This window comes from Emys orbicularis, chromosome 2, assembly GCF_028017835.1.
Source record: "Emys orbicularis isolate rEmyOrb1 chromosome 2, rEmyOrb1.hap1, whole genome shotgun sequence".
NCBI classification, from domain to species: domain Eukaryota; kingdom Metazoa; phylum Chordata; order Testudines; family Emydidae; genus Emys; species Emys orbicularis.
The window spans coordinates 94547984-94573062 of record NC_088684.1 but is presented as its reverse complement, the minus strand read 5'-3'; the positions used below and the strand labels follow the sequence as shown (position 1 = coordinate 94573062).

General features: G+C 38.9%; 1 protein-coding gene across 1 annotated transcript in view; it reads right to left on the bottom strand.

Annotated features, from left to right (window-relative positions):
* Positions 1–17674: 17674 nt before the first annotated feature.
* CDH7 (cadherin 7) overlaps positions 17675–25079 on the bottom strand; it is a 100362-nt gene continuing 92957 nt past the window's right edge. The window contains exon 11 of the mRNA XM_065399412.1: positions 17675–18168. Within this exon, the coding sequence (XP_065255484.1) occupies positions 17675–18168 (494 nt within the window). The remainder of the gene's footprint in view (positions 18169–25079) is intronic.

The window sequence follows — 25079 nt, the reverse complement described above, 5'->3', positions numbered from 1 at the left end:
CTAATTGGTGTTAGAGATGTTGTGGGTATGAGTGTCTTTCTGCATCCCTTGAAAGTTACGGCTCCTTTTGGGAATGACAGTTCAGAGCGGCACATTGTGTTACCTCGGAAACAGCAGTGGCAGCATATGTATATTTAGATCGAAAGTATTTATTTTCCTGCACATTTCTAATACAGCATTGACTTTTGTTTAAGTTCTTAATGCAGTCAGTCCTTTGCTATCACAGCTGCTCTTTACTACTCTTTGGTCAACCACTGTTGCCATGTGAGCAAAGTTTTATTATTATTTTTTTTACTGATTCACATGCACAGCTGCATCTTTCTTAAATCAGAATGGTTTACAGGAGAAAAAAGAAAAGAAAATTATTTACACGTTTAGGCCCAGAAAGGTAAAATCCATGCAGCATTGTCATGACATGTCAACTAAGAACTGGCCTATACAATGGGGTAATCTGACCGATGGGTGAATGTGTTTTCTAAAGCACACTAACATCCTGAGCATTAATTGGTCCATGTAGACGCTGCTGGCATGCACTAAAGGTTCCCTACTGTGCTTTAACATATTACTGTTTGAAAAAGTACCATGTTAAAGCATACTGTGGAACCTTTAATGCACACCAGCAAGGTCTACACCAACCAATTAATAGGCAGCATATTAGGGCACTTTAGAAATCAGACCCCTATTGAGTGCATTACCCCAGCATGTAGACAAGCCCTAATAAAAGCATAGAAGGCGGACTCCATTTCCTCTTATTTCACATCAACACTAAGCAGTAGGATATTTGTCTACAGGAAAGATGCTTGGCAGGAAAGAGGGGACAAGGAGCAAGGAATCTTGGGTTCTAATTTATGGTTCTGCAAATGAATTGCTGTGTGGTCTTTAGCAAGTCATTTAAATATTTAACATTGCCCAGTCTCTAGTGGGATAATAAGGCACTAATACCTACCTTACTGGGTTAGGGGAAGCTTGCAAAGTGCTTTGAAATCCTCAGAAAAAAAGCTCAATATAAATGTACAGTATTATGATCTTAATTCGCATACTTATATTAGCCTTTCCCTGATGAAGGGAAACAATTACATTATGGTTTTAAAATATAGCATGATTCATCTGTCAGAGAAATAATTTTAATATTCCAAGGCATTAACTTTTCTCCTTTCCTTAGATGAATGGCTTTACTCACAATAAATTATTTTTGGTAAAAAAGCTATTATGTACAAATTAATGAACACTTGCTCAAAGTCAAAAATACAAAAAACCCGCAGCCAATTAAAGGTAGAACAAATTCCCAGACTAGCATCCATATCAGAATATATCAGGAAAAGATATTGGAAAAATAAAAACAAAAACCCAAAAAATAAAACAAGGGCTCCTGTATAGGTGGTCCAGACCTGCCCACACCAAAAAGCCTTGGGGAAAAACAATACAAAAATTGCAATAAAATTCAAATGGATCCCAACTATACAAATCTCCTCTCCAACTCAACACCCAGATTCTCGTTTCAACTCAACACCCAGATCCAGCTCAACACCCAGATTTACGTTTCCTCTTTCCTTACTCTCAGTCTATCAGTTTTTCCTACCCCCATAGATCCTCTGCCCTTGCTTTCACTGCTGCTTGCCTGCCCTTCTGGAGCACCGGAGGAAGGGGAAGGTGTTGGAGTTGTGCCCGTCACTGCCGCATGATATCATATACAAAAGGAGCTCTGTCTCCTCATTTCTCTTCAACACCTCCAATTCCACAATGAGCTATGGAGCAGGAGCAAGTATAGCTGAGAAGCAGAGAGCCCCGTGCAGAGCTGTGAAAAGGAAGATACTGCCAGGATGACCTATTTCTTGCCTATCAGCTGCAGGGAGCGTGGCCCTCCGTGTCAGGCAGAAAGTGAACAATAACAAAAAAAAAGGTTCTGACAGGCAGCCAGGAAAGCTGGAGGTAGTGAGAGGTGAGCCAAAGTGTGTGTAAAGACAGAGGAAAAAGCCAGCATCTCTGGCCAAAAGCCAGGGACTTGGCAGATATTGTTATATGCAGCCCTCAACTAACTATAACAGCCAGAATATTATTCTTTCATGTCCTAACTTTTGCAGTTTCACACACGTTTCATGGCTGGGCAAATGAATTTCCTTGGGCAACAAAATAGAATGCAAGGGCCTGATTCTGATCGTTGACAATATTTATATCAGTTTAACTCCATTAACTTCAGCAGAGTTACTTTCACTATACGCTTCAGAATGACAAGGGTAAGTAAGACTGGAATCAGGCCCCCAAAGATTTAAAGGGTCTCTACACCCTACAGAACCACAGATATTATCAATATGTTTATATATTATCAGAATATGAAGAATAAAGTATTGTCTAGTGCAGTGTTTCCTAAACTTGGGACGCCGCTTGTGTAGGGAAAGCCCCTGGCGGGCTGGGCCGGTTTGTTTATCTGCCGCGTTCGCAGGTCCGGCCGATCGCGGCTCCCAATGGCCGTGGTTCGCCGCTCCAGGCCAATGGGGGTGGCGGGAAGCAGCGGCCAGTACGTCCCTAGGCCTGCGCTGCTTCCAGCAGCTCCTATTGGCCTGGAGCAGCGAACTGCGGCCAGTGGGAGCCACGATCGGCCGGACCTGCGGACGCGACCGGTAAACAAACTGGCCCGGCCCGCCAAGGACTTTCCCTACACAAGCGGCATCCCAAGTTTGGGAAACACTGGTCTAGTGGCTAAAGCACAAAAATGGGAGTCAGAGAATCCAAGTTCCATTTCCTGTTGTAACATTGATTTGATGTCTTTGCACAGATCAGTCAACTTATTTGTGGGTTTCAACATTTGCAAAATAAACTCAACAGCCTTGGCAGTGCTTGACATCTCTGTTGTTTGGTTGGTAAGTTGATCAACAAAGTTTATATGTAATGTACACTCACAGCTGAATACACCCTGAACATCTGCAGTTTTTGTAAGTTGAGGTACAAAGCTATAAAAACCAGAGAATGCTGGAATTTTAGCCAACTGTAATAATGTTGTATTGTTTTTTAAAAGTGAAATGGGTCCTTGGCATAAATGCTAGTGACTTGAGGCCTGCCTTAGAACATAACTGCTGGATAAGTTTTGAAAGTTAAGCATGATAGCTGATTAAATATCAGAAGAGTTTTTATAAGTGACCATAACTTAGCATGAGTTGTCTTAGCCTACTCAGCTGTTTTACTTCCCTTGTTTTTGCATTGCTCACGAAAGATGTTGAATTTACCATCCTTTAGCATCTGAAGTCTTATGTTGCTCTTGCTGAGCAGGGGCTAGTACCCACCAATTTCTCTCCACCAACATGACTCAAAAATGAGCTGGAGGGAACAGTTCTAAGGGTGAGAAGATAGTTTAGTCTCTGTATCAATTCAGTACTTTCCCTCTATGCTGAAACTGCCAAAAAGGGTGCAAGTTTCATGGTCAAGTTGTAATGTGGACACTTGTCCTCTATGAACTGGACTCCTACAACAAACATTTCACACAGACCACACAATAATCCACAGAAGATCATGCAGTTCAGAGACTATTGACCAGTGCCCCATTCAAATGAACATCTTATTGTACAAGGGAAGTGTTATTAGGTACCGTAATTATTAGTTTGCTGAGCCATAACCTCCTGTTAGACTGTTAATCATTTCTTCTACAAAGCAGATCTATTTTTGAAAGCCTTTAGGATACAAAGATAGGAAGAAAGGCAAGAGTAGATTGGGATGTATTTTTTAAAAATCTTGTCTCAATCTTCCACTTGGTTAAGAGCCAAATTTTCTCCGGAGTTATACCAAATACAACCCACATGTGCAAATCTGTGAAGAATTTGGTTCTAAACAACCCTAAGAGAATGCAGCACTTCCAGAGGCACTGATTAAAGGACCCAGGACTGCAGTCTAATTCTGCAGCCCAAGGATTTTGTTTCTGTGTTAGCAAGTGCGCCTGGTAAATCTTAACCTTTATAAGACTGAGCGTCTGTACAATAAAATCAATGTATTATGGGAAAAGGAAAGGGGAATGCAGAGAGGGAAAAACAGAGGGAAGGGTGGAGCAAAGGAAGTCTAAGAGATCATGTGACTAGCTATTTATTTTCATGCCACCAAGGTGGCAACCCTATAAAATACTGATGGACTACCACAATGATTGACCTCTAAATTGTCTTCTCATATTACACTGTGTATTTATACCTATTTTAGAGCTGGGAGAAGGTTAGATTTATTTGCCCGTAAAATACAATTTATACTCTCAGTCTCCTGTGCTCCGTTTTACATTTTCTAAAGTGCACTAAATTTAATACTTCCCAGTTAACAGCTCTCTGATGAATACAGACAGATATAAACAAGACATCCTGTTTCTGGGTTGGTGAGGGTTGTAGCCTCATATTCTAACATCATGTCACCCTCACAGTTCTGCCTGTTGGCTGAAAATGACGTGTCACTCTGACTCCTAAGATAATATGTATAAAGGTACTTAATTCGCTTTGTGTCTTGGAATGTAAAAGTCAACAAAAATAAAAGCACTCATTTATAAACAACAGCAAAAAAACCTCAACAAAACAAAAATAACCCAAAACATTATATGGGATGGTTGATGAGAGATAATCGTATACTGTACACTTCTAAACCTAGCCAGCTCATTATGCTTCTAAGCCAGAAAGATGTTTGATGTTAAAATTTGGCTCACGTTGTATGTCAAAGCGACTAGATTTATAAAAACTGCAAATAAGAAAGAGAGAAGACGTATTATTTGACCTACCATATGTCTCCTCATGCAGCAGCTGGAGAAGGGAAGCAGGGCAACTGAAAAATAATTAGAAATCATAGAAGTTTTCTATGTAAGCTACCAAAGATCCCCAAGTAAGATCAAGGGAGAGTTTTCAAAAGAATTTTAGGTTATGTGGCTTCAGAGGGAATTGTGCAGCTGAAAACTCAGGCAATCCTTTGGACATATCAGGATAAAAGGCTGATATGATCTGTTTCACTATAATAACATAACATGAAAAGGTGAAGATTGCATATGACCTCCCTTTCTTCTACAGTCAGATCTCCTCAGACTGAGAATCTTGCCACATTTAATAGAGTAAGCAAAGTTAGACTTAGTCAATATTTTGTTGGAAGCGCTCTAGGGAGTGTCGGTGATACTCCCCAGAGCTATTGGCTATTTAGTGTTGGTGGCACTCTGCCTTCTGAGTCAGTATTAAATAATTGCCCCAGCACACAATTAAAGAATGGTATTGCACTACTAAGGGTGTGTTCTGCTGGATGATATATAAAACCAAGACCTTGTCCCCTTGTGGTTACTAAAAATCCTACTGGGCTTTGTGAAAGAGCAGGGCTGTTAACCTCCCCTGTCCTAACCTCAATTCCTTTTGCATTTTGTTTGGATATAATCTTCTATAGAGCAGATCTCATAATAGAAAACATGCCTTTATGGACAGTCATTTTGATTTGAAAATAATTTTATTTCCAATACTTTTGAGTTCTATTTCAACCAATATTTGAGCGCTTGAGCTTCACCAGCATGAATCCTCATGAAAAAGCTATTTTTTACCTAGAAAATTTCCCTCAAATTGTATATCTGACTGTAAAATTCACAATTTGAAACATTTGCTGTATTGGCCATGTTGTCAAATCAGAAAACAGAAATAAGAAAGCAGAATTGTTTTATATTGCTGATTAATATGACTGAACTGCAGGAAGGATTAAATTATTTTCCTCTGATGCAGTTGCCCCCTCCCTGAATCTTTAATTTATTCCCCTCTGAGATTAATTCAACCTGGGGCTTACAAAAATACTTCTGAAGAGCAAATATTTTGGTTTTGGAATGACTTAGAACAAGTATCAGATATTACACCCCCCCCCCCCAAAAATGCAGAGGAGGATACACTCAAACCCTTTCCCCCGGTCATACAGGAAGATATGTTTGCATTCACTGGTTTAGATCACCAATTGAATATTGGGCTTTGTTTATTCATATACTCAACTTGTTTCTTTTTTTCAGGAACAAAGTATAAACTCTTCCTTAACACTGCCTGTATCAAGAAGGCTAGGGCCAGCCAGCTCTGTTCAATTATCAGGCCCAGCTGGGAAAGGATTAGAATGATCCCTATAAAGGGCTGAGAGAGCTCAGCTGAAGGGAGATCTGGGGGAGGGGGCTTGGCTTGGCTTGGCTTGGCTAGGCTAGGCTAGGCTAGGCTAGGCTAGGCTAGTGTAGTATAGTGTAGTGTAGTATAGTAAGACTTGAAGCAGGGGTCTGGGCTGGCTTCACCTTCTTTCAACATTGAGAGGCAAGGGATAAAGCCTCTGGGAGCTGTAGCTAGTGTGGATAGAGGACCTGCTTTTTTATTGTTTAAACATAAAATTTAGGCAAAAGATCAAAACACTGCATCCTGGGGCAAGGACCTGAAAGACTTGGGGCATAGCATTGTATCCAACTCGGCTGAGCAGACGGGCTAGCATCTGACATTGGCCTTTATACTTCTGGGGCCCCGTGGTGTTGATTTCTTGGTTAGGGACTTGAAAAAGCACTTGAAAGGGAAAACAAATGAGTAGCTATCCCAGCCTCTCACCTTTCCCCTCTGAAAGTGTATGGGACATGGGTATATCAAGGCAAAGGGGGAATTGTTTTGCAGAAACTTCTGAAATAGCTAAAGCACCTCCTTGCTCCTGTTACTTGTTTTTCCCGCTATGTCCCTTGGCATGTAAGTTGCATTCATTTTGAACACAGCCTAAATACCAGATCAGTTCAAGCTATGCACCTTTGCCACTTACACACATTTGCTGCCCTATACCTAACATCTAAATTATACTGTTGCTGAATTTGACCCTGAAACTGCTTACTCCAGCCTTATACTGGGGCTGAATTTTACCCATTATTATGTCTAGTGGCTTCAATTAAAAGCTTGACAAACATTGTTTATTTGGGGGCACAAAGCCATAGTATTTCTAGTGTTGTAACTATAATTAGAACACTAACTCATATACAGAACTCTATCTGTAGATTTGAATATGGAAGACACAGAGGAGGGGACATGCCCAAGGTCCCGCAGCAGGTGAATGGTAAGGCTGGGAATAGAGTTCAGGTTTTTTTGACTCCAAGCCCAGGGGCCTTGCCACTTAACCATTTTATTAATTGCTATTTACCTAGGAGCCCTAGACATGGACCGGGACTCTATTGTACTAGGCACTGTACAAACACAAAATAAAAAGATGTTCCGTGCTCCAATGAGCATATAAAATGGGGACAACAGGTGGATACAGACAGATGGGGATAGGTTGTGAAGGGCCTTCAAAGTGAAGACAAGCAGCTTATGTTTGATGCAATAGAGAAGGGGGAACCAAGGGAGGGTTGCAAAATGAAAGGTGACATAGTCAAAGCGATGAGCTAGGGAAATGACCTTTTCAGCAGCATTCTGAATGAGTATGAGCAGGGCAAGAATGCATTTGTCAAGGCCAGAGAAAAAGATGTTGCAGTAACTGAGACATGAGATGATAAAAGCGTGGACAAGAGTTTTAGCTGTGTGGATGGAGGAAAGGCCTTACCTTACAGATGATATACAGGAAGAATTGACAAGATTTAGACACAGCCACACATTGTCTCAATAAAGAATAACTACAGATATGCATTTATGTGCATACAGAAATAGTAGACCTACCACAGTTGTTACCTTTACCTGTAAAATGTTGCGGCAGGTCTTCAGTTGCTGTAAACCTGTGTAGCTTGACTGAACTCAATGCTTGCTGATATACACCAGCAGAGGACACAATCATGTTGTCATGTTGTGAACCTTGGTGGGCCTAATGACCTTTATTCATGCACTATATTAAACATTTCTTACCTGTTACATTTTATTACTGTTTTCTAAAATGTCCATGACAATTTATTTTTCTCTGTCCTTCTAATCCACCATCACAGCGCAGTGAATCATCCCCCTTTCATTGTGAGGCTGATGACTTTTTCCACTATAGCATCATTCAGGACTACAATACAATTCCTCTTCCAGCCTCCAGGGGTTCTTTACAATGCTGTTCAGTTAATCATCCAATTGCAGCAATGCTCGTAGGGTCAGATTTTGCCCTTAAATATAGATGTGCACAGCTGCCATTGAATTCAACCCCTTACCTCCAACTCCATAAGAAACTATTTTCCTCCCTCAAGGAAAATGGAAATCCTAAGGCTGCTGCCTATCTCAGGATCTTTCCATGACATTGCAGCACTTTGAGTTTTGATTCATCACCAGGTCTGCTGCTAGCTATTTGAACAAAAGTCACTTCACACAAGTGATGCAGCATCTGGACCAGAATGTCTAGGTTAAACTTTGGCTTCCAGTTATTGGTGTTGACATTTGGTTCTTATCATTGGTACTGCGTTCTGCCACGTCATAAGAATTGGATTATGGTTTATTCATCTATTTTTTATGATTAATTATTCACCATTATTAATTTTTATTATTATATTTTTGTATTGTTGTAGGATAATTGTCCCTACTGGAAATATGAGCATTTCATTTCCTTGCAACCAGTTTGCCAACATCACCCAATAGTGAAGAGGAAGAAAGTATTAAATCCCCTTTCTTATTTCCAAGCTTCAACTGTGTTGCCTGCTTATTCTACATTCACCCTCTACACATTCACTGCAAGGGAGAATAAATGAATAAGTACCCAAAGAAGAAAAATGATATCTAACACAAACCTCAATCATATTGTGTCTTGGGGGCCAACAGGAATTGGACAAAAAGAACACAGAAACACACATCTTTCCACTAGCCTATTTAGTTCACATGAGAGGAAGCAATTTTTAACCTCATACATTGCATGAATCCTTGCAAAGTCCTTGGATGTACCATATACCATCAGAGGAAGGACACCTTTTCATCCCTGTGGGTGTTTGCTGTATGCTACAGTCAAACACTGCTAGGAATTGAAGGGGGAAAAAAACAAAACATCAAAAGACATGGAGCTATTCCCTACTAAATATATAACAGCCTGAACAAAATGCATTTCTTCTGAGCACTTCATTCATAGATAAGGATCAGTGTGGGTAAATATCCATTGGCAAGAACTTGTTGCTTTTGGTAATTTCATACTTCCCATTAAGCTTGCTATCTGGTATCATTCCTATTATTATCCATTATTAAGACTGGAAGTGTTTACTCCATAGGGCAATTTCATTTTCCATTGGGGAATTGTACTCCTGCAACACTACTCCCTTTTGTCACTGGATCATTTTTGAAGCAATGAAAGCACCAAGGCAAAACTTTTCTGTTTGATGTCTCTGTCCTCCTCTCTTCACCTCCTTTCATTTATTTCATTTCATTTAATTTATTAGAACAAAAATGACAATAAAGTTACCCCTTTCTCCCCTCCCCCCCCCACACACAGAGAAAGGGGCAGCTTGTGATACACTTGAATAGTACTTTACCCCACTGGTAGTCCCACTGAAGTAAATGGAATTGCCTGTGGATTACTCAGTGCGAGTAAGGACATCAGAATCTGGCCCTACATGAAGCTCTCTTACAGCATCACAAGGCACATTTTCTGGATTTTAGAAAACACTGAACTGCTATTTTCCCAGTCAGTATTGTACATCATGCAAAAATATAAACCTCTTGCAACACTATTCGTATTTAGTGTGTGCAGAGATATCAATCTTCAGAAATGACCTGTGAGAGCAAGTGTATTGTCTGTAACAGAAAGGTTAAGTGTACTCTGTTGAAAGCAACTAGATTATGCCATTAAAAACATCCTAGTAAGATAAGTGTAATACCATAAAATATCTGGATGATGCTTGGTTGATGACAGGACAAAGAAAAGTGACTCCTAACAGAGGAAGGGGAATAAAGAGATGATAGAAAGGAGAGAGCATCAAACCTGACCAACTATCCTTTCTCCTGCCACTTTCAATGGTCATTTTATCACTCTCCCTTTACTATCCTTCAGTGAGGGTGATTTTACCCTTCATCTTTTGTGTCTTAATGGACACTTCTTTCTTTCTACCAACACCTCATCAATGTGATATTATTTTTCATGTAGTAGGTTTTTTTTAATCACTAAGGAAATAAAAAGACTTAAAAATTCATACTGCCCAATCTTGTCAAACTCGAATGGTCTAATGTGGCTTGAATGTCTAGTTTGATATCACACTTATGCCTAACTGATGAGTAGTCTCAATAAGAGGAAAAGGGGAGTACTGAGGCAAAGCAGTAATTAGAGGAAAGCAATAAATGTCAGTATACATAGGGCATTTTGCACATGTGCTGGTTCAATTTAATTTTATATCTCTTTTTTCTCTTTCTGCACAGCTAAAGTGAATGCTATAAATGCTAGTGAAGAAACCATGTTAAAGGTAATGAACCTCAAAAAATCCTAAGGTTTAGTTTTGCTAAACACCTAAATGTTATTAATAAAACTTGTAGAAAATGACACTGTTCTGAAGGTGAAGTATTAGCCCTAGAGTACCATAAGAATGGTGATGTTAATGACAGTTTAACCTTATCAATGGTCACTATAACACCTTGTCATCTGATGCTCCTTTGTATATAGGTCTTTCTCCCCAGCCCCTGAGATGAGAGTAGGAGGTGCCTTTCCTCTTACTTCCAGAAGAGGAAGGATGGTTCTTGTGGTTAAGGAACAAGACTAGTACTGGGAATTTCAATTTAGGATCTGCCACAGAATCAGCATGCCGCTTTAGTTACTCAGTGCCTCCCGTCGCCATCCATAAAATAGGGTTAAAACTTACCTCCCTCCTAGAGATATTGTAAGAATAAGTTCACTAATGTTTATGAGGCAGAAAAGTAGACGGATGAGCTATGCTGACTCATGATCTTCTCTCTCTGGGAACCAGTAGAGGAGAAGTGGGGGTCGGGTTGGTTCTTCTCTTTCCCTCATCCCTTATAGTTGGGAGGAGTGAGGGGCCCAGCAACATATAAGCTGTTGAGTCTTGTAACTAAGGAGAGCTAGGATCTGTTAGGCAATTAGCATTGTGGTTTCTGGAAGAGTGACAGGGTTCAAACCAAATCCCAGTTGCTTCTTCCTGCTTACAATTCTCTTGTAACTTAAACTGTGGCGTGTTGCTGGGTGTAAAGTAAAATGGCTAAATCATTCCATCTCAGAGGAACTTCACAGTCATGGTGGGTAAAGTGAACTACTCTGTGTTCTTAGTTTGAGACTACAGCAAGTATGCAACAACACAAATGGACTATAAATCTCCTGGGAATAGGAGTTCTGGAAATATTTCCAACACTTCCTGAATTCATGTGTCAAAAATATTATTAACATACCTGATTTTCCTGTCAAAGCCAATCTTAGCATTTCTGGGGTGGGCCTGAGATGTAATCATTTACATGTGTTGGTGATTGTTCTTCACTGCTATCACACCATTATGCATAGGGATGGCCTAAGGTTTTAGGGAAGATTCTTTGAACTGATTCTTTGGGATACACACTGACGCTGGGTCCTTTTACATAAAAGAAAAGTGTGTGGGATGGTTAAATGCACATTTAATTGCAGGACATGTGTTTTCCCTGCTGGATCTAAGGAGAATAAAGATAAGATGCATAATGATACATGACCCCATTGGCTTCCGGTTCTTTAGAACAATCTGTATACATAGATTAAGAAATATTTTCAATATATTTTATTTGACAGCAAATATTCCACTGATTTGAGAGTTTATAGAGAACAATATCTATGTTTACAATCTTTGTTCTTTCTTGTGATTTCCACATATCCCTTTCTTTTGTTGCAGAATCTTCATAATAATTTGGTAAGTTGATTTCTTCAGGCATGTCCAGTTGTTTTCTGACAGTAACAATATGATCTAAGAGTTCGCAGATTTCATGTAATACCTCACAGGTATTTTCAAGTATCCCACTCATCTTGTATAAAATGATTCCCTAGCAAGCCAAAACACAATTTAAACTATGACATTTTTGCCTAGTCAGCATGCTTTACTACACACACTGGTTGGTAAGCTTGTCTCAGATAGTGAATTGATCCATTAGAGCAGTGGTTCTCAAAGCCAGTCTGCCGCTTGTTCAGGGTAAGCATCCTGGAGGGCCGGGCCAGTTTGTTTACCTGCTGCGTCCGCAGGTTCGGCCGATTGCGGCTCCCAATGGCCGTGGTTCGCCGCTCCAGGTCAACGGGGGCTGCGGGAAGCAACGCAGGCCGAGGGATGTGCTGGCCGCCCTTCCCGCAGCCCCCATTGGCCTGGAGCAGAGAACCATGGCCAGTGGGAGCCGCGATCAACCGAACCTGTGGATGCGGCAGGTAAACAAACTGTTCCGGCCCACCAGGGGCTTTCCCTGAACAAGCGGCGGACCGGCTTTGAGAACCAATGCATTAGAGGATATTCTGAATAAGGCAGACTCCTGTTTTGATCTCTGACTCTTGTAACTCAGAGAACACAAGGACAATTAGTCATCCTTAAAACCATTTTTGTGAACAGTGCTCAATGTTTCCTGCTGCACTTGTGATGAATCTGAGTTAGACACAGTTGTTTATATGCAAGACTGATCTATGCGCTGAGATGGAGAATGTGGGAGGGGATGTGATGTTATGGCCAGGGCTATGAACTGGGACTCAGCAGACCTGCATTCTATTCCTGGCTTTGTCATTGACTTTCCTCATCTGTAAAATTGGGATAATGATGTTTCACTCCTTTGCAAAGCATTTTGAGCTTGATGGATGAAAAAGTGCTATATTACAATTAGCTGAAATAAGGATCACACATAAATGATACCTATCTGTGCTGATGTGAATGTGAAGCTGCTTAGCATTCCTCAGATCAGTATAACTATGCACAGATTTTTAAAATGAGCATAGCCAGGAGCGCCGCCAGCTTTTCCTCTGCCCTAGGTGGCGGAAGGTCCCGCCCCAAAATGCCGCCCCCCCACAGAGGCGGCGGAAAGTCCTGCCACCAAAATACCGCCGCAGTTGCCGCCCCCCAAATCGCAGCGCCCTAGGCAACCGCCTAGGTCGCCTAATGGGTTGTGCCGGCCCTGAGCATAGCCCTTCAAGGAGAAGTGCTCTATAAAAAAAAATCAGCCATGTGATCAGCTACGACCATGAATTTGATAATAGATTTGCTGGAAACCACAGTCAACAGCATTGTGTGTTCCTATTTCAGCTCTGCAATATTCTTACAAGTGCATACAACTATGTGGTTTAGAGTGTATTTGCTTTTCATGATGACCAGGTTAGAAAATACCACTTGACTTTGTGTCATCCAGTGGTGGGTACTTTGGAAACATAAGTAATTGGTATTTTACATTGCACAACATGGCTTCACCCAGAATCTGTAGAAGAAAAGAGGATGGGAAATGTTTTGATATTGACAAGTGTGCATACACAGAAAATCAATAAAGAAAAGTAATTTAGAAGGGAAACATTGATTCAAGAGAGAAATCCGTAAAGAAAAAAGTCTCAAACAGTGAAAAAGAACAAACACTACAGAAGCAATAATATCTTTGATACTTAATAATCTGTTTTCGTCACAGCTGATGTCATGACACCTGGTAAGAGTACGGGAGTGATCACATCAATTCATCTAACAAGATGATTTATTTCAAGAAGGAATGAGATCTATCTTGAATATTAGTGCTGTGTAGATACTGACCTTATTCCTTTGATAATAAGAAATATAGGGTCATATTACTCACTCCATTACATCAGTTTTACACCAGAGTAAATCCACTGATTACAGTGGATGTACATGTTCATAGCAGAGTGAAGATCCTGGCCCATAATCTCACCTGAGTGTGACAGTTTTACCCAGACTTTGTCAGTAGTCCTGCTAGACCAGGGATCGTCAATTTTTGGCATGCCCTGGCGGGCCGGGCCAGTTTGTTTACCTGCCGCGTCCGAAGGTTCAGCCGATCGCGGCTCCCACTGGGCGCGGTTCCCTTCCCGACGCCCCCATTGGTCTGGAGCGGTGAACCGCGGCCAGTGGAAGCCACGATCGGCCAAACCCATGGACGCGGCAGGTAAACAAACTGGCCCGGCGGGCTGCGTGCCAAAGGTTGCCGATCCCTGTGCTAGAATATTGTAGAGGCCTCGGGGAATTTCAGCTAGGCATACCCGCCATACAACTCAGTTGTGACTTGGTGGGAACAGGAAGGAGTTAATTATGGGTGGCTGGTTGTTTGATATTCTGCCAAATGAGGGCTTCAGTGAACTCTCATTAACTACAAGAGCTAGTTAGAAATTTTCAAAATTTTCATGAAAACTTTGTAAAAAATTGTGAAGGTAAATCTGTTCAAAAGAGTGCTTTAGGAATGTTCCATTGTCCTTGTGGGACACACAAAAAGAAGTAATACCCTTTACTTTCACCATTTAGAACTGGAAAAGTACAGAGGGGCAACAAACATGAATAGGATTATGGAACGGCTTCTGTACAAGGAGAAACTAAAAAGATTGGGACTGTTAAGCTTAGAAAAGAGATGATTAAGCAGGGGGATACAATAGAGGTCTAAAAAATCATGAATGTTGAGGAGAAAATGAATAAGGAAATGTTATTTAGTCCTTCACATAACACAAGAACCCGGAGTCAACCAATGAAATTAATAGGCAGCAGGTTTAAAACAAACAAAAAGAAGTATTTCTTCACACAAGTTAATCTGGGATGTCATGAAGGCCAGAAGTATAACTGAGTTAGAAAAAAATTAGATAAGTTTATGGAGGATAGGTCCATCAATGGCTATTGGCTAAGATGGTTAGGGATGCAACTCCAAGTTCCGGATGCCCTAAACTTCCAACTGCCAGAAGATGAGACTGGATATCAGGGGATGGGTCACTCAAAATTGCCCTCTTCTATTCATTCCCACTTCAGCATCTGGCTCCGGTCACTGTCAGAAGACACTGATCTAGATGGACCATTCGTCTGATCCATTTTAGCCATTCTTATGATATTATATTTAGTCAGCCACTTAGTCTTTTATAAGGTTTTCAACATAAGGCCCCATAAGAACAACAACAACAAAACCCCCTAAAATAAAGAATTTTAATCCAATGAAAAACTATGAAATTGATACTGTGAAGAATCCTTTTAAAAATTGCATTATATGTACTATAGTAACATCTCTCATCAAATATTAGAGACTTTTTAAATATAATAATTTTTATACCCAGCAGACAAATGTGTGTAGTGTAACAACAGAGTTTCAGGATAATCTTCAAATTGTGTAATGGAAAATGAATACATGTAAGAATTTTCAATGCACTAAATAAAGTGGAACAGATTTCTTCCCATAGCAAATGCAAGGCAAAGCTGACACATTTTTATGAGAAAGGGGATATACTTTGTTTTTATAAATATAAAACAGGAAAAAAGCAAGGCAGTTGTGCTGTTTACTTAAATAACACTGAAATCTCCTTTGAGTGATATGTGCTAAAATCAGCACTTTTTACTTCATAATCCAAATGCATGAATTATTTTATCTTCCCACCAACAAGGAGATTATTATAAAATTGTTCTCCCATCACCTTGCTGATTTAACACCAACATAACACCTTACTTTTATTGAACTGCATACGCTTGATACTTTTTTCACTTTCTTTTATTGAAAATCTTACATATGTGACTAAAAGTCATGGGTAATTATCTTTCAGTTCCATTACAAAATCGGTCATCTATCTATCTATATATATATCTATATATATAGATTTAATACAACTATAAGCAAATCTACTGAATCATGAAGCAATGATTGTCTACAAAAATGTTATCCAAATTAAATAACTGTGTTGCAGATTATCAAAATTACGTTTTTAATGAGGCTGAAGGCCACTTTCACATAGTTAATTGATAATACTGGATTGTAAGAATTACAAAATCTTGAGGATATTTCCCCCCACCCCCATGTGCAATCCATACATTAGGATTTCACTTTAAGGGTCCTCTTTTCAGAAAGAAGCACTTTCAGAGTGAACCTCATCCACTATGGAGTGACTACTCGCTGCATACTTAGGCCCTAACCCTTCAACACTTATGCATGCCTCTGAAGTCCTAGCAAAGTCAAGTCACTGGAATTTAACACATGAATAATGTTTGTAAGATCGGGTCCTTATTTAGGAACTCATCTACATATGCTTCAAAAAGAAAAAATGGAAAGAATATTAAAAGAATACATTATTATTACTTGAATATATGCCTTATTTTCTAATAATAAATCATGAAAGATGAAGTATAAATATTGTCAGAATTATAAAAAAAAGTCTTATTCTAAGAAACCCTACTTCAAAATTGTACAATATTTTAACCTACAGCAATTGTCCTTCTATTTTGGCACTCCTGAATCAGTGTAGAAATTATGTGTTGTGAAGTTAATTCCTCTGGGGAAAATACTTATGTGAGTCAGGATCAAAAGATGGATTCTGGAGTTTATAGCATTACATTGCTTAACATATGAAAGAAATTTTTAACAGTCTTTTACTGTGATTCATTAACAGCAAAAGAGAAGGGGAGAAAAAAGCACGGTCTTTAAAGTCTTCCAAGCGCAAAGGACATGTGACCTTGAAAACTAAATCTCGCACTAAAGACACTCCCAACTACCTCTGAGTCTTCTTTCGAAAATGCAATGTACAAATATTTTATTCAAATGCCTCCGACATGGTAATAGCTCAGAAGAATGACTGTGTGTCCTTGTAGCTGTGCTCCTTTCTGAGAGATGAATGGCGGGCTCGATCGCTTCACTGTAATTTCTCCATTTCCATGCTTCATTTCCTTCATGTATCTGAGACTGGAGAAAAATCAGCATGTTCTGACGAGTCTAATACCATGAGGCAGTAAAATGGACCTGAATTTAGCGGAGACTGGAGCTCCAAAATAAATATAAGTCTATGTGTCAAATTAAAAAAAAAAAAAAGATAAATTCTCCTGTACAAATCAGAAGAGATAATAAAAAATAACAAATAGACAGCAACTTTCTGCATACCTACACAGGCATCACAAGACCATTTTCAACTTTAATAATCCCTTTTCATGGTTTTTTATTTTATCTGGATTGTAAATTATTTCAATAAGCTGATGACAAACATTGCAGGTTTTCTTAGCATGGTTTGCAATTATTTTTGTTTGTTTTGATAACCTAGGTATTTACAGAGATTTCTGATTAAATAGCTCTTTTAACCACCATCGCCACTAATAAAAATATTCTGCTGGGTTTGGTTTTTTGTTTGTTTTTTGTCTTGTGTTTGTTTTTGTTTTTTGAGCAAGCAAGCTGCATGCAATACTGTAAATAAAATTTGCCAAAAGATTTTGTATCAGAAAAGTACACTATATATTGTAAGACTGTTTTGAATGGAAGATTGTGTTTGTTTGTTTCCTCTTCTACTTATCCCTTATTAGAGACTTTACAATCTAGACATGGCAGTACTGTGAAGGCATCTATAGGGTAACATTGGCTCATTGAAGTCACAGTGCACTACATACTCTTAGAAGTTAGTTGCCTCTGCAGGTATATGAGGGTTGCTATCTATTTGGATATGGCTGAGCATCTCATTTTATCAAAAATGCCATCAAATGCTCAGGATCTGTGTGGTCAGTGCAGTCCCTAGGACAAGTCTAATGAAAATATGCTTCACCAAGGCAAAAAAACCTAAAAGGTTAAAAATGGAGAAATATTTACAACTTGCCTTAGTCCAGATGTTGAGTTTTTGTTTTTCTTCAGTTCATTTACATAGAAAGGTTCCAAGGCTATGAGTACAAGCTGTCAGGTCCAGTTCCGTACATATCCGCAAGTCGTTTAAAACGAGGCCCCCAGTCACTGAGGTAATCATAATTCTGATCAGAGTTTGAACTGATGGAATCTAAAGAGCTGAGTGACTCAGCCACTGAGCCATTTCCCTCAAAGGCATATGTCTGCAAGGAATCATATGGCGGAGCACAGGGATCCACATCAGCCTCTTTTAGTCTCTCCCAGATAAATTCCCTAAAAATGACATTATCTGGGATACTTTTAAAAGTTGGTCTGCTCAAGAACTGAATCTCGGGAGTCACATCCCTTCTGGTCTTGGTGTCTCGGATGATGTTGAGGTTTCTCAAGGCAGCCATATCAAAAGCCTCCGTGTCTTCTTCTCCGCCACCTTCATCATCATATCTGACTATGTTTTCCCTGATATCTCTCTCCTCATCAAAAATGAGTGGCTCTTTTTTCCGCCGTCTCATGGTGACAATCAGCAAGACCAGCACTGGAACACAAAAGACCAAAGTTTTAGTGAAGCTGAAGTTTGAATTTATCCTTCACTCAGATCTTTTCCAGTAGTGGAACTATTCCTCAGTTTATACCATACAGATCCTTTCCTTATCCAGGGAACACAATGTCCACATCATGCAGTTAGATTTCGAATCACTAGTAGGTTCTAAAATGGCTTTTAAACAAAGACCTTTTAGATATTACAGAATCTATTTCTATTTCCACAGTAATTCTGACTTAATGTCTTCATCTTTAATGCTATATCCCACACTATCTGCTAAACATAAATTTAAGAGCCAGTTGAGGCTGATTATTACAATCTTACAGCCACAAAATGAAAAAAGAGACCTTTTTCTGAACTCCTAATTGCCCAAGCGGTCAAAGCACATTCATAAAGATACTGCATGGAGTTTAACAAACATAGTTTGAGAAGGGACTGAATTAAAGTATGGCACCATAGGTTCACTGATAAAATACCTGTTCCTTGATTGGGAAACTCTGAGTAGTTAAGTAATGTCTAATATACGCCTGTTTTGAGTTCATGGATTAAAAGCATCTATATATTAGACTGCACTTTGCTTTAATGTGCAAAATACTATAGTTGGTGCCTGTGAATTATGTCTGATGAGAATTGCTAAGGCTGCTTGTGTTTATTGGATCAACCCCTAAAGGTAATGGTTTAAAAAATTCTGATATTTCAGATTTCTTTTTTTCAGCTTAAAAGCCAAGATTAATTTATAGAGACTTAGCCAAAGTACAAGGAGGAGATTCACTCCAGGCATATAATATACTTGCAATCATTTACAGTTTAAATATGTTTTGGTAAACAAACAGGTACTATTCATAAACATAATTTGAAGGGACTAATGTGAATACTACATTCATGTTTGAGAGATGACAGACTGTTACTCATCCTCCTAAAAATGATTATTTTATTTTAACATGGAAGCATCTGAATAACTTTGATGGGATTAGTGGGAGCTATAATGTATACTTAAGGTTGTAAAAATCAGAAGACATTCAGTATTAAAGCTGCTCTTCCACCCTATCTCATAGCATTGTGCCTTGGTGCTATTTTTAAACTCTCCTAAGAATATATTTTTGTAAAAAAATACATGATCCAAGGTTATATTCTTTGCCCCACAGCACTCACATACTTCTGCTGGATGTTACACAGACTTCCTGAAGGGAAAATTTCCTGAAAGCTAATTTAGATCAGTTTTGGTTTAAAGGAACTCAGTTCTCCTTTGGCTGATTCTTTGCATGCCATGCTTCTTCATGGACTGAAATTTTGTTTCAGAATGCAAAACACTGAATATAAGGTTTTATAATATAAACAGAAGCACAGACAGGTATGTAGCGATATTAGGGCATACCACAATAATAAGAGTAGTTGAACTGAGATACTACATAATGAAATATAAATTAGACACCATTAACCCAAAGACATATTATGGGGATTAAATACATAAATAACTACCTTGGGACACTCCCCAACTACGTGAACTGTCCCCAGGTATTCTCATGTGTGACATCAATGCAGTACATTATTGTCATCCTCATAAGAACATCTTTTCAGGGAAGTATTTTCTACAAAGATGTCAATCTACACACAGGGCATAATTTAAGATGTGGGTCAGGTGGTAAAAATACCTAAGCAACTCAAAGCCATTCAGACTTCTTTTCTGTTTAGAAGTACCTCACCATCTTTCTTATGTAGCTTTTCCAGTCCAGTGTCAAATTGGCCTACTGCACAATCAGACTTCAAAGACGGGTTTTTGCAGTTCCTTCCTGGGCACATTGTGTGCCTTCTAAAAGTAAGACTGAAACAAGTTTTCTTCCTGAAGTTTTCTCTTTTTGACAAATATAGTAAGCAATACATTATTTTTCATGTAGTAGCTACAGGGCACGCATCTAATGATCCATCTATTAGCAGATGCCTTGTGATTGTGAATTATTGCTGCATCAGCCTATATTTTTTGTATGACATCTACTGGCATAAGAAAGACATACATTACTTTAAGGCGGCACTGGTTTGGTGAACACTATTCTGAGCCACGTTTACATCAGTTTGAAATATTAGGAGTTTGACCTTTGAAAGGGATTTAGAGTAGTTTCCAAACATTTTTGTGTTAGCAGAATATATGTTTTGTTGTAAATTACAGTATGGTGAACATAATATGTACACTCCCTCTCTCCCTATACACATATATATATCTCCTAGACACAATGGTTAAATTTCACTCTTAACAGGTTTTCTTACTAAAAGTGATATTTTTAAATGAAAGACAAATTATGTTGCTATCAGTGATAAATTTGTGATTTAATTTAAGATCACTATAGACAGAACTAAGGGTTTTCTCCATCTTTTAGTTCTTCTTTTATATTTTTACCATGTCAGTGTGACAATTTTTATTGCCATGTAACAAGCATCTAATCACTTCCTTTACTCAAGTGTAAATGTGTTTTCACACTCCTGTCATGCTGAGCAGACTTCATTTTGAGATTTAAATACCTGCTAATAAGTGAAAAATATGAAACTTAGTAGAAATGCCTGCCTAGAGGTACAATAAAAATCAAGATCAAATGAATGTTTTATGTAGTATGCCTTGTACATCCCACTCTTGCTTGAAGCCAAGAAAAATATGAAGTCTTTCAAAAGGTTAAACATTTTAGCATTTAGATGGCTTTAAGAGATTATTAATTTCTAACTACTCCAGCAGCTATGAACAATAATGTTTAACCTCTAAATGAACAAAGCCTTAGCTGCATTGCAGGGACTGTGGAGATTATTACAGGCCAAAACCAAACATCTGTGGTACCTAAAGCAAGCACGTCTGATTTTAAATGTAGTCTATTTCCCATTATGGCCTATTTCCTTTCCCATGTTCATCACAGAACCAGTGATCAAGGCGGTAAAGTGTGCCTGACTGAATGACTAGAAAAGCTAATTTTATAGATTGTACAGTGGAAATAAAAGTATAGTACAAGCATTAGGTATACATATGAACACTAAACAATGACACAGACAATAACATCACTGGTTGTTATATTTAATAAGCAAAGCAGCTAATACCAATTGTTACAAACAACTAATCCATGAATAACCAGAACAAATAATGGTTGGGACCACACTCAGATTTTGTACCAATTCAACTAGCTTGGTAGAAAAAGCAATTGAGTTAAATCATTACAATGCCCTTATGTGGATGCAGTTATACAGATATAAATGTATTTATATCAGCACAGCTTGTTTGGGTACATTTTGTCAAAATCAGTTATACCGATAATTAACACCTTTCTGTCACTGCAACCATAGTAAGGGTTGTAACCATTTACCTTAATCTGTTTCTGAACAAATATAGTTCAGTCAGTGCAAAAACTGTGTGTAGACCAGTCCCAAGTATATTCCTGTGTAAGTCACTGCCTCTCAAAGCCATTGTGCAATGTGTGTAAATTTGAAGTTCTCACTTACCTTAGTAGGCTGTCACCCAGCATGTCTGCCTGTCTCTCTTTTTGTTCTAGACTTTCATTTTGTACTCAAGGCAATTGCTGTATCATTGTAAAGATGTAATAATAGCCAACAGACAATCCGGAAGAGAGGACTACAATCAGGGCTATAAAGAACGGCATGCAGCTAATACCCACTGCCATACAATAGTCCCTTAAGCATGTTCTCTAATATAGCAATAAACCACATCAGGCTTAGAATGAGTTGAATTGGTTCATGCCTTGGATGTGTTATGAATCCTGGAGCTAAAGGCTGGGTACCTTCAACCATCTAAGAAATGCCTCAGTAGCGTTCTAATTCATACACTCTCACGGCTAGTGCAATCAGATAGTTCTTGTGGTTAAAGCAGATTGGGACTAGGAGATCTGTTCCCAGATCTGTACAGGTTTTCTGGGTGACCTTGAGTAAATCAACCTGGCTTAAATTTTCAAAAGTGACTGGCAATGTTGTATGCCCAATTTGAGAGATCTTAGCAGGGGATGATTTTCAGAGAACAGGTTCTTAGCACCATCTGAAAATCAGCCCCCCTTCAAGGTATCTCAGGTTGGGTATCCCAATATTGACTCACCCCAAAACACCATTTACTTAAGAAAAATATAGGCCATAATCTCTTTATGAGTCAGTTTCAGATCCCGTGTCCATCTTATCTATTTAGAATGTAAGCTCTTTAGGACAGGGACTGTTTCTTACTATGTATTTGTACCAAAATTGCACAAAGAGTCGCATATCTCATTAGGACCCATGCATGGTACAATAATATTAACAATTAATAAACAATGTTATTTTATTTTAATTTTTAAATCTACTTTTGGAAATTTAATTGTATTATTATATAATATAGCATATAGTAGTGTATATAATGAGGTGCAAAGACCTTGTTTTAGTATGGGATAGGAAAGTGGGTGCTGGTGGTGGGTTACCGTTTCAAGTATGGAAGCTAAAAGTAGGAAAAGCACATTCTACCTCACTGCTGTTTCAATGTAATGGAAATTCCTGAGCTCTGGAAATAAGTTATGTGTAACTTTACATGCAAATACTTCTTTTTGTGAGCTTTTACATGTACATATAATAAAATTGTAGTTACACGCTATGTTAAATGCTTATTATAAAAACAATTATTATTGCATCTGTGAGATGTTAACTGAAAAATAAATTACACTGAATGAAATTACCATATAATTTTCAAAGGAGTTAAAGATTTCCTCTCTTATTTCTTAAAATAATTATGCACAGTATAAAGTGAATGACACCCAGCATGGTACTTTTCACATGTTCTTCGTAGTATACATTACAGCCATGTTTTTGTTGAAAACAACAGCTCTGCTGCAGAGTTGATACTGTGCAGCTTTTCTAAGTAATCGACTGACTATTGGAACTTTCTTGTGGAACAGAGTTTAGAAATCAATCTTCATTAGTCAAACTAGGGGGGGGGGGAAGCTCACCCCTTTGACCCCTCCACTTTGAGGCTCTAACTCTGGCATTCACACAGGACTACATCTTCAAAGCCAGCTGTTTAACATGCACCTGCAGCTTTGCATGTAAGCATCCAAATGTGACATTGTAGGCAGAAAGTGGTAACGGGCTCAGCCATGCAAATGTTCATTTGGACAAGCAAAAGTGAGCTTTGTGGGGATATTCAGATGGCAAGTTTTGAAAGCCCACAAAATGCAGTGAATGTCAATTCTTTTGACACCTATGCTGCAGAACAAATTATTTAGATAATATGTTCTGAGATTCTCTCCTCTTCTCTTTGCCAGTGCTTGTGAACAGTTTCAAAGGGATGAGAAGGAGCACTGTGGTGCCATAAGTTATCTGCTGCATTCCAACCCCGTTGCACTGAAGAGAATAAACAAGTTATTACCTGGCAACTTGACAACTAACAAGTTGGGTCTCTACTGAATGATTTTCCTGAGAAACACTGTCTCCTGTTTAATAAACACACACCACACACACACCAGTCCTGTAAACCATGGAATATTTTTACAGGTCTTTGAAAATAACCGTCTCATTTATTTATATGCCAAAAATGATGGTATGTCAGTGTTGGGTGAAATGGCTTTCTATGAGTACAGAAATTGTATTTCTGCAAAGTACTTTGGGCCAGATCCCAAGTTGTGCAAACTTGCATTACTCTGTCAACTTCAACCAAGCAATGCCAATTTATACCAGATAAGGATCTGGCCCTTAGTCACTGATCCAAGTGTGGAAATATGGGAGGGCATGTGTTCAGGAACTTTCTTTAGTCGTGCTGATGATCAGGGTAGTAATATATTTTTTCCATATGGCTCCATTCCATTTTTAACCTTATTAACCTTACATACTGTTCTTAAGTATTGACGGAGCAATTTAAGTACAGCAAAATGAGTAAAGAACAAATTTGAAAAGCTCCCTGCTTTGTTTGTCACAGGCTTAAAACACCAGAAACAGGAAACACTACAACCTGTGTACAACCACTGTGTAAACTGACTGGGTTCTCCATACTGTTGTTGTTTTATTGTTCCGTTAATAGTGATCCAGGCAGTCTCTGCCTGTTAGTTTTGAGCCTGTCTGGGCATTCCAGAGTACCAGAAGATATGATGCCTCAGGGAGGCACAAGGCATTCTTTGGGGAGGTATGGCCTGCTCTCCACCAATGCACCTAATTCACTCTGCAGGCTCCTGCAGGGGAGGAGAGGCAATGGACTGCATTTAGAGACTTCAAAGTAGCCAACACCAGGAAGGGCACACTGCTGGATCCGGTTTGTACACACACAGTGGAGGAAACTACAGTAAAAGCCTATTGGTTGGAACCACCTAAACTGATTCTGTATTTTAGCTACCTCTGTGTCTACGATACCAAACTGTGGACATTACAATCTCCCCACGCCTTTTGGGATGATACGCTCACCAAGAGTACTCATATAAACCTTGACTCAGCAAAGCACTTAAGCATGTGCTCAGCTGGGGCCTCAGGAACACTGGGACTCTGACTGCACCAGAATCTTGCACTGGGTGTGAAAATATTAGGGAAGCTCCTTGGTTCCCCTTTCTACTCCACAATCTTGAGTTTTTAACACTGTCACTGCCTAGTCAATTTCACTTCAGTCTCCAGAGGGAAGTGAGAAATCCTGATACAACTCAGCTTCTAGTGTGATTTCACAATTTCCAAATCAGTTTTTCTCCCTCTCTTATCTAGTTTCAGTTTTGCCACGGAATGTAAAATGCAACTGTGCTAACAGCTGCAGGTATAACAAAAGGACGGCATGCAAATGCTACTCAATTAAATATGCTAATTCTCATCAAGAAATTAACTTGTGACATTTGCAATATGTCTTTTGCTCTTTGCAAATCAATAAATATTATAAATGAATATCTTTAAAAGAAACAAACTGTTGTTTATAAATTTGCATATTATAT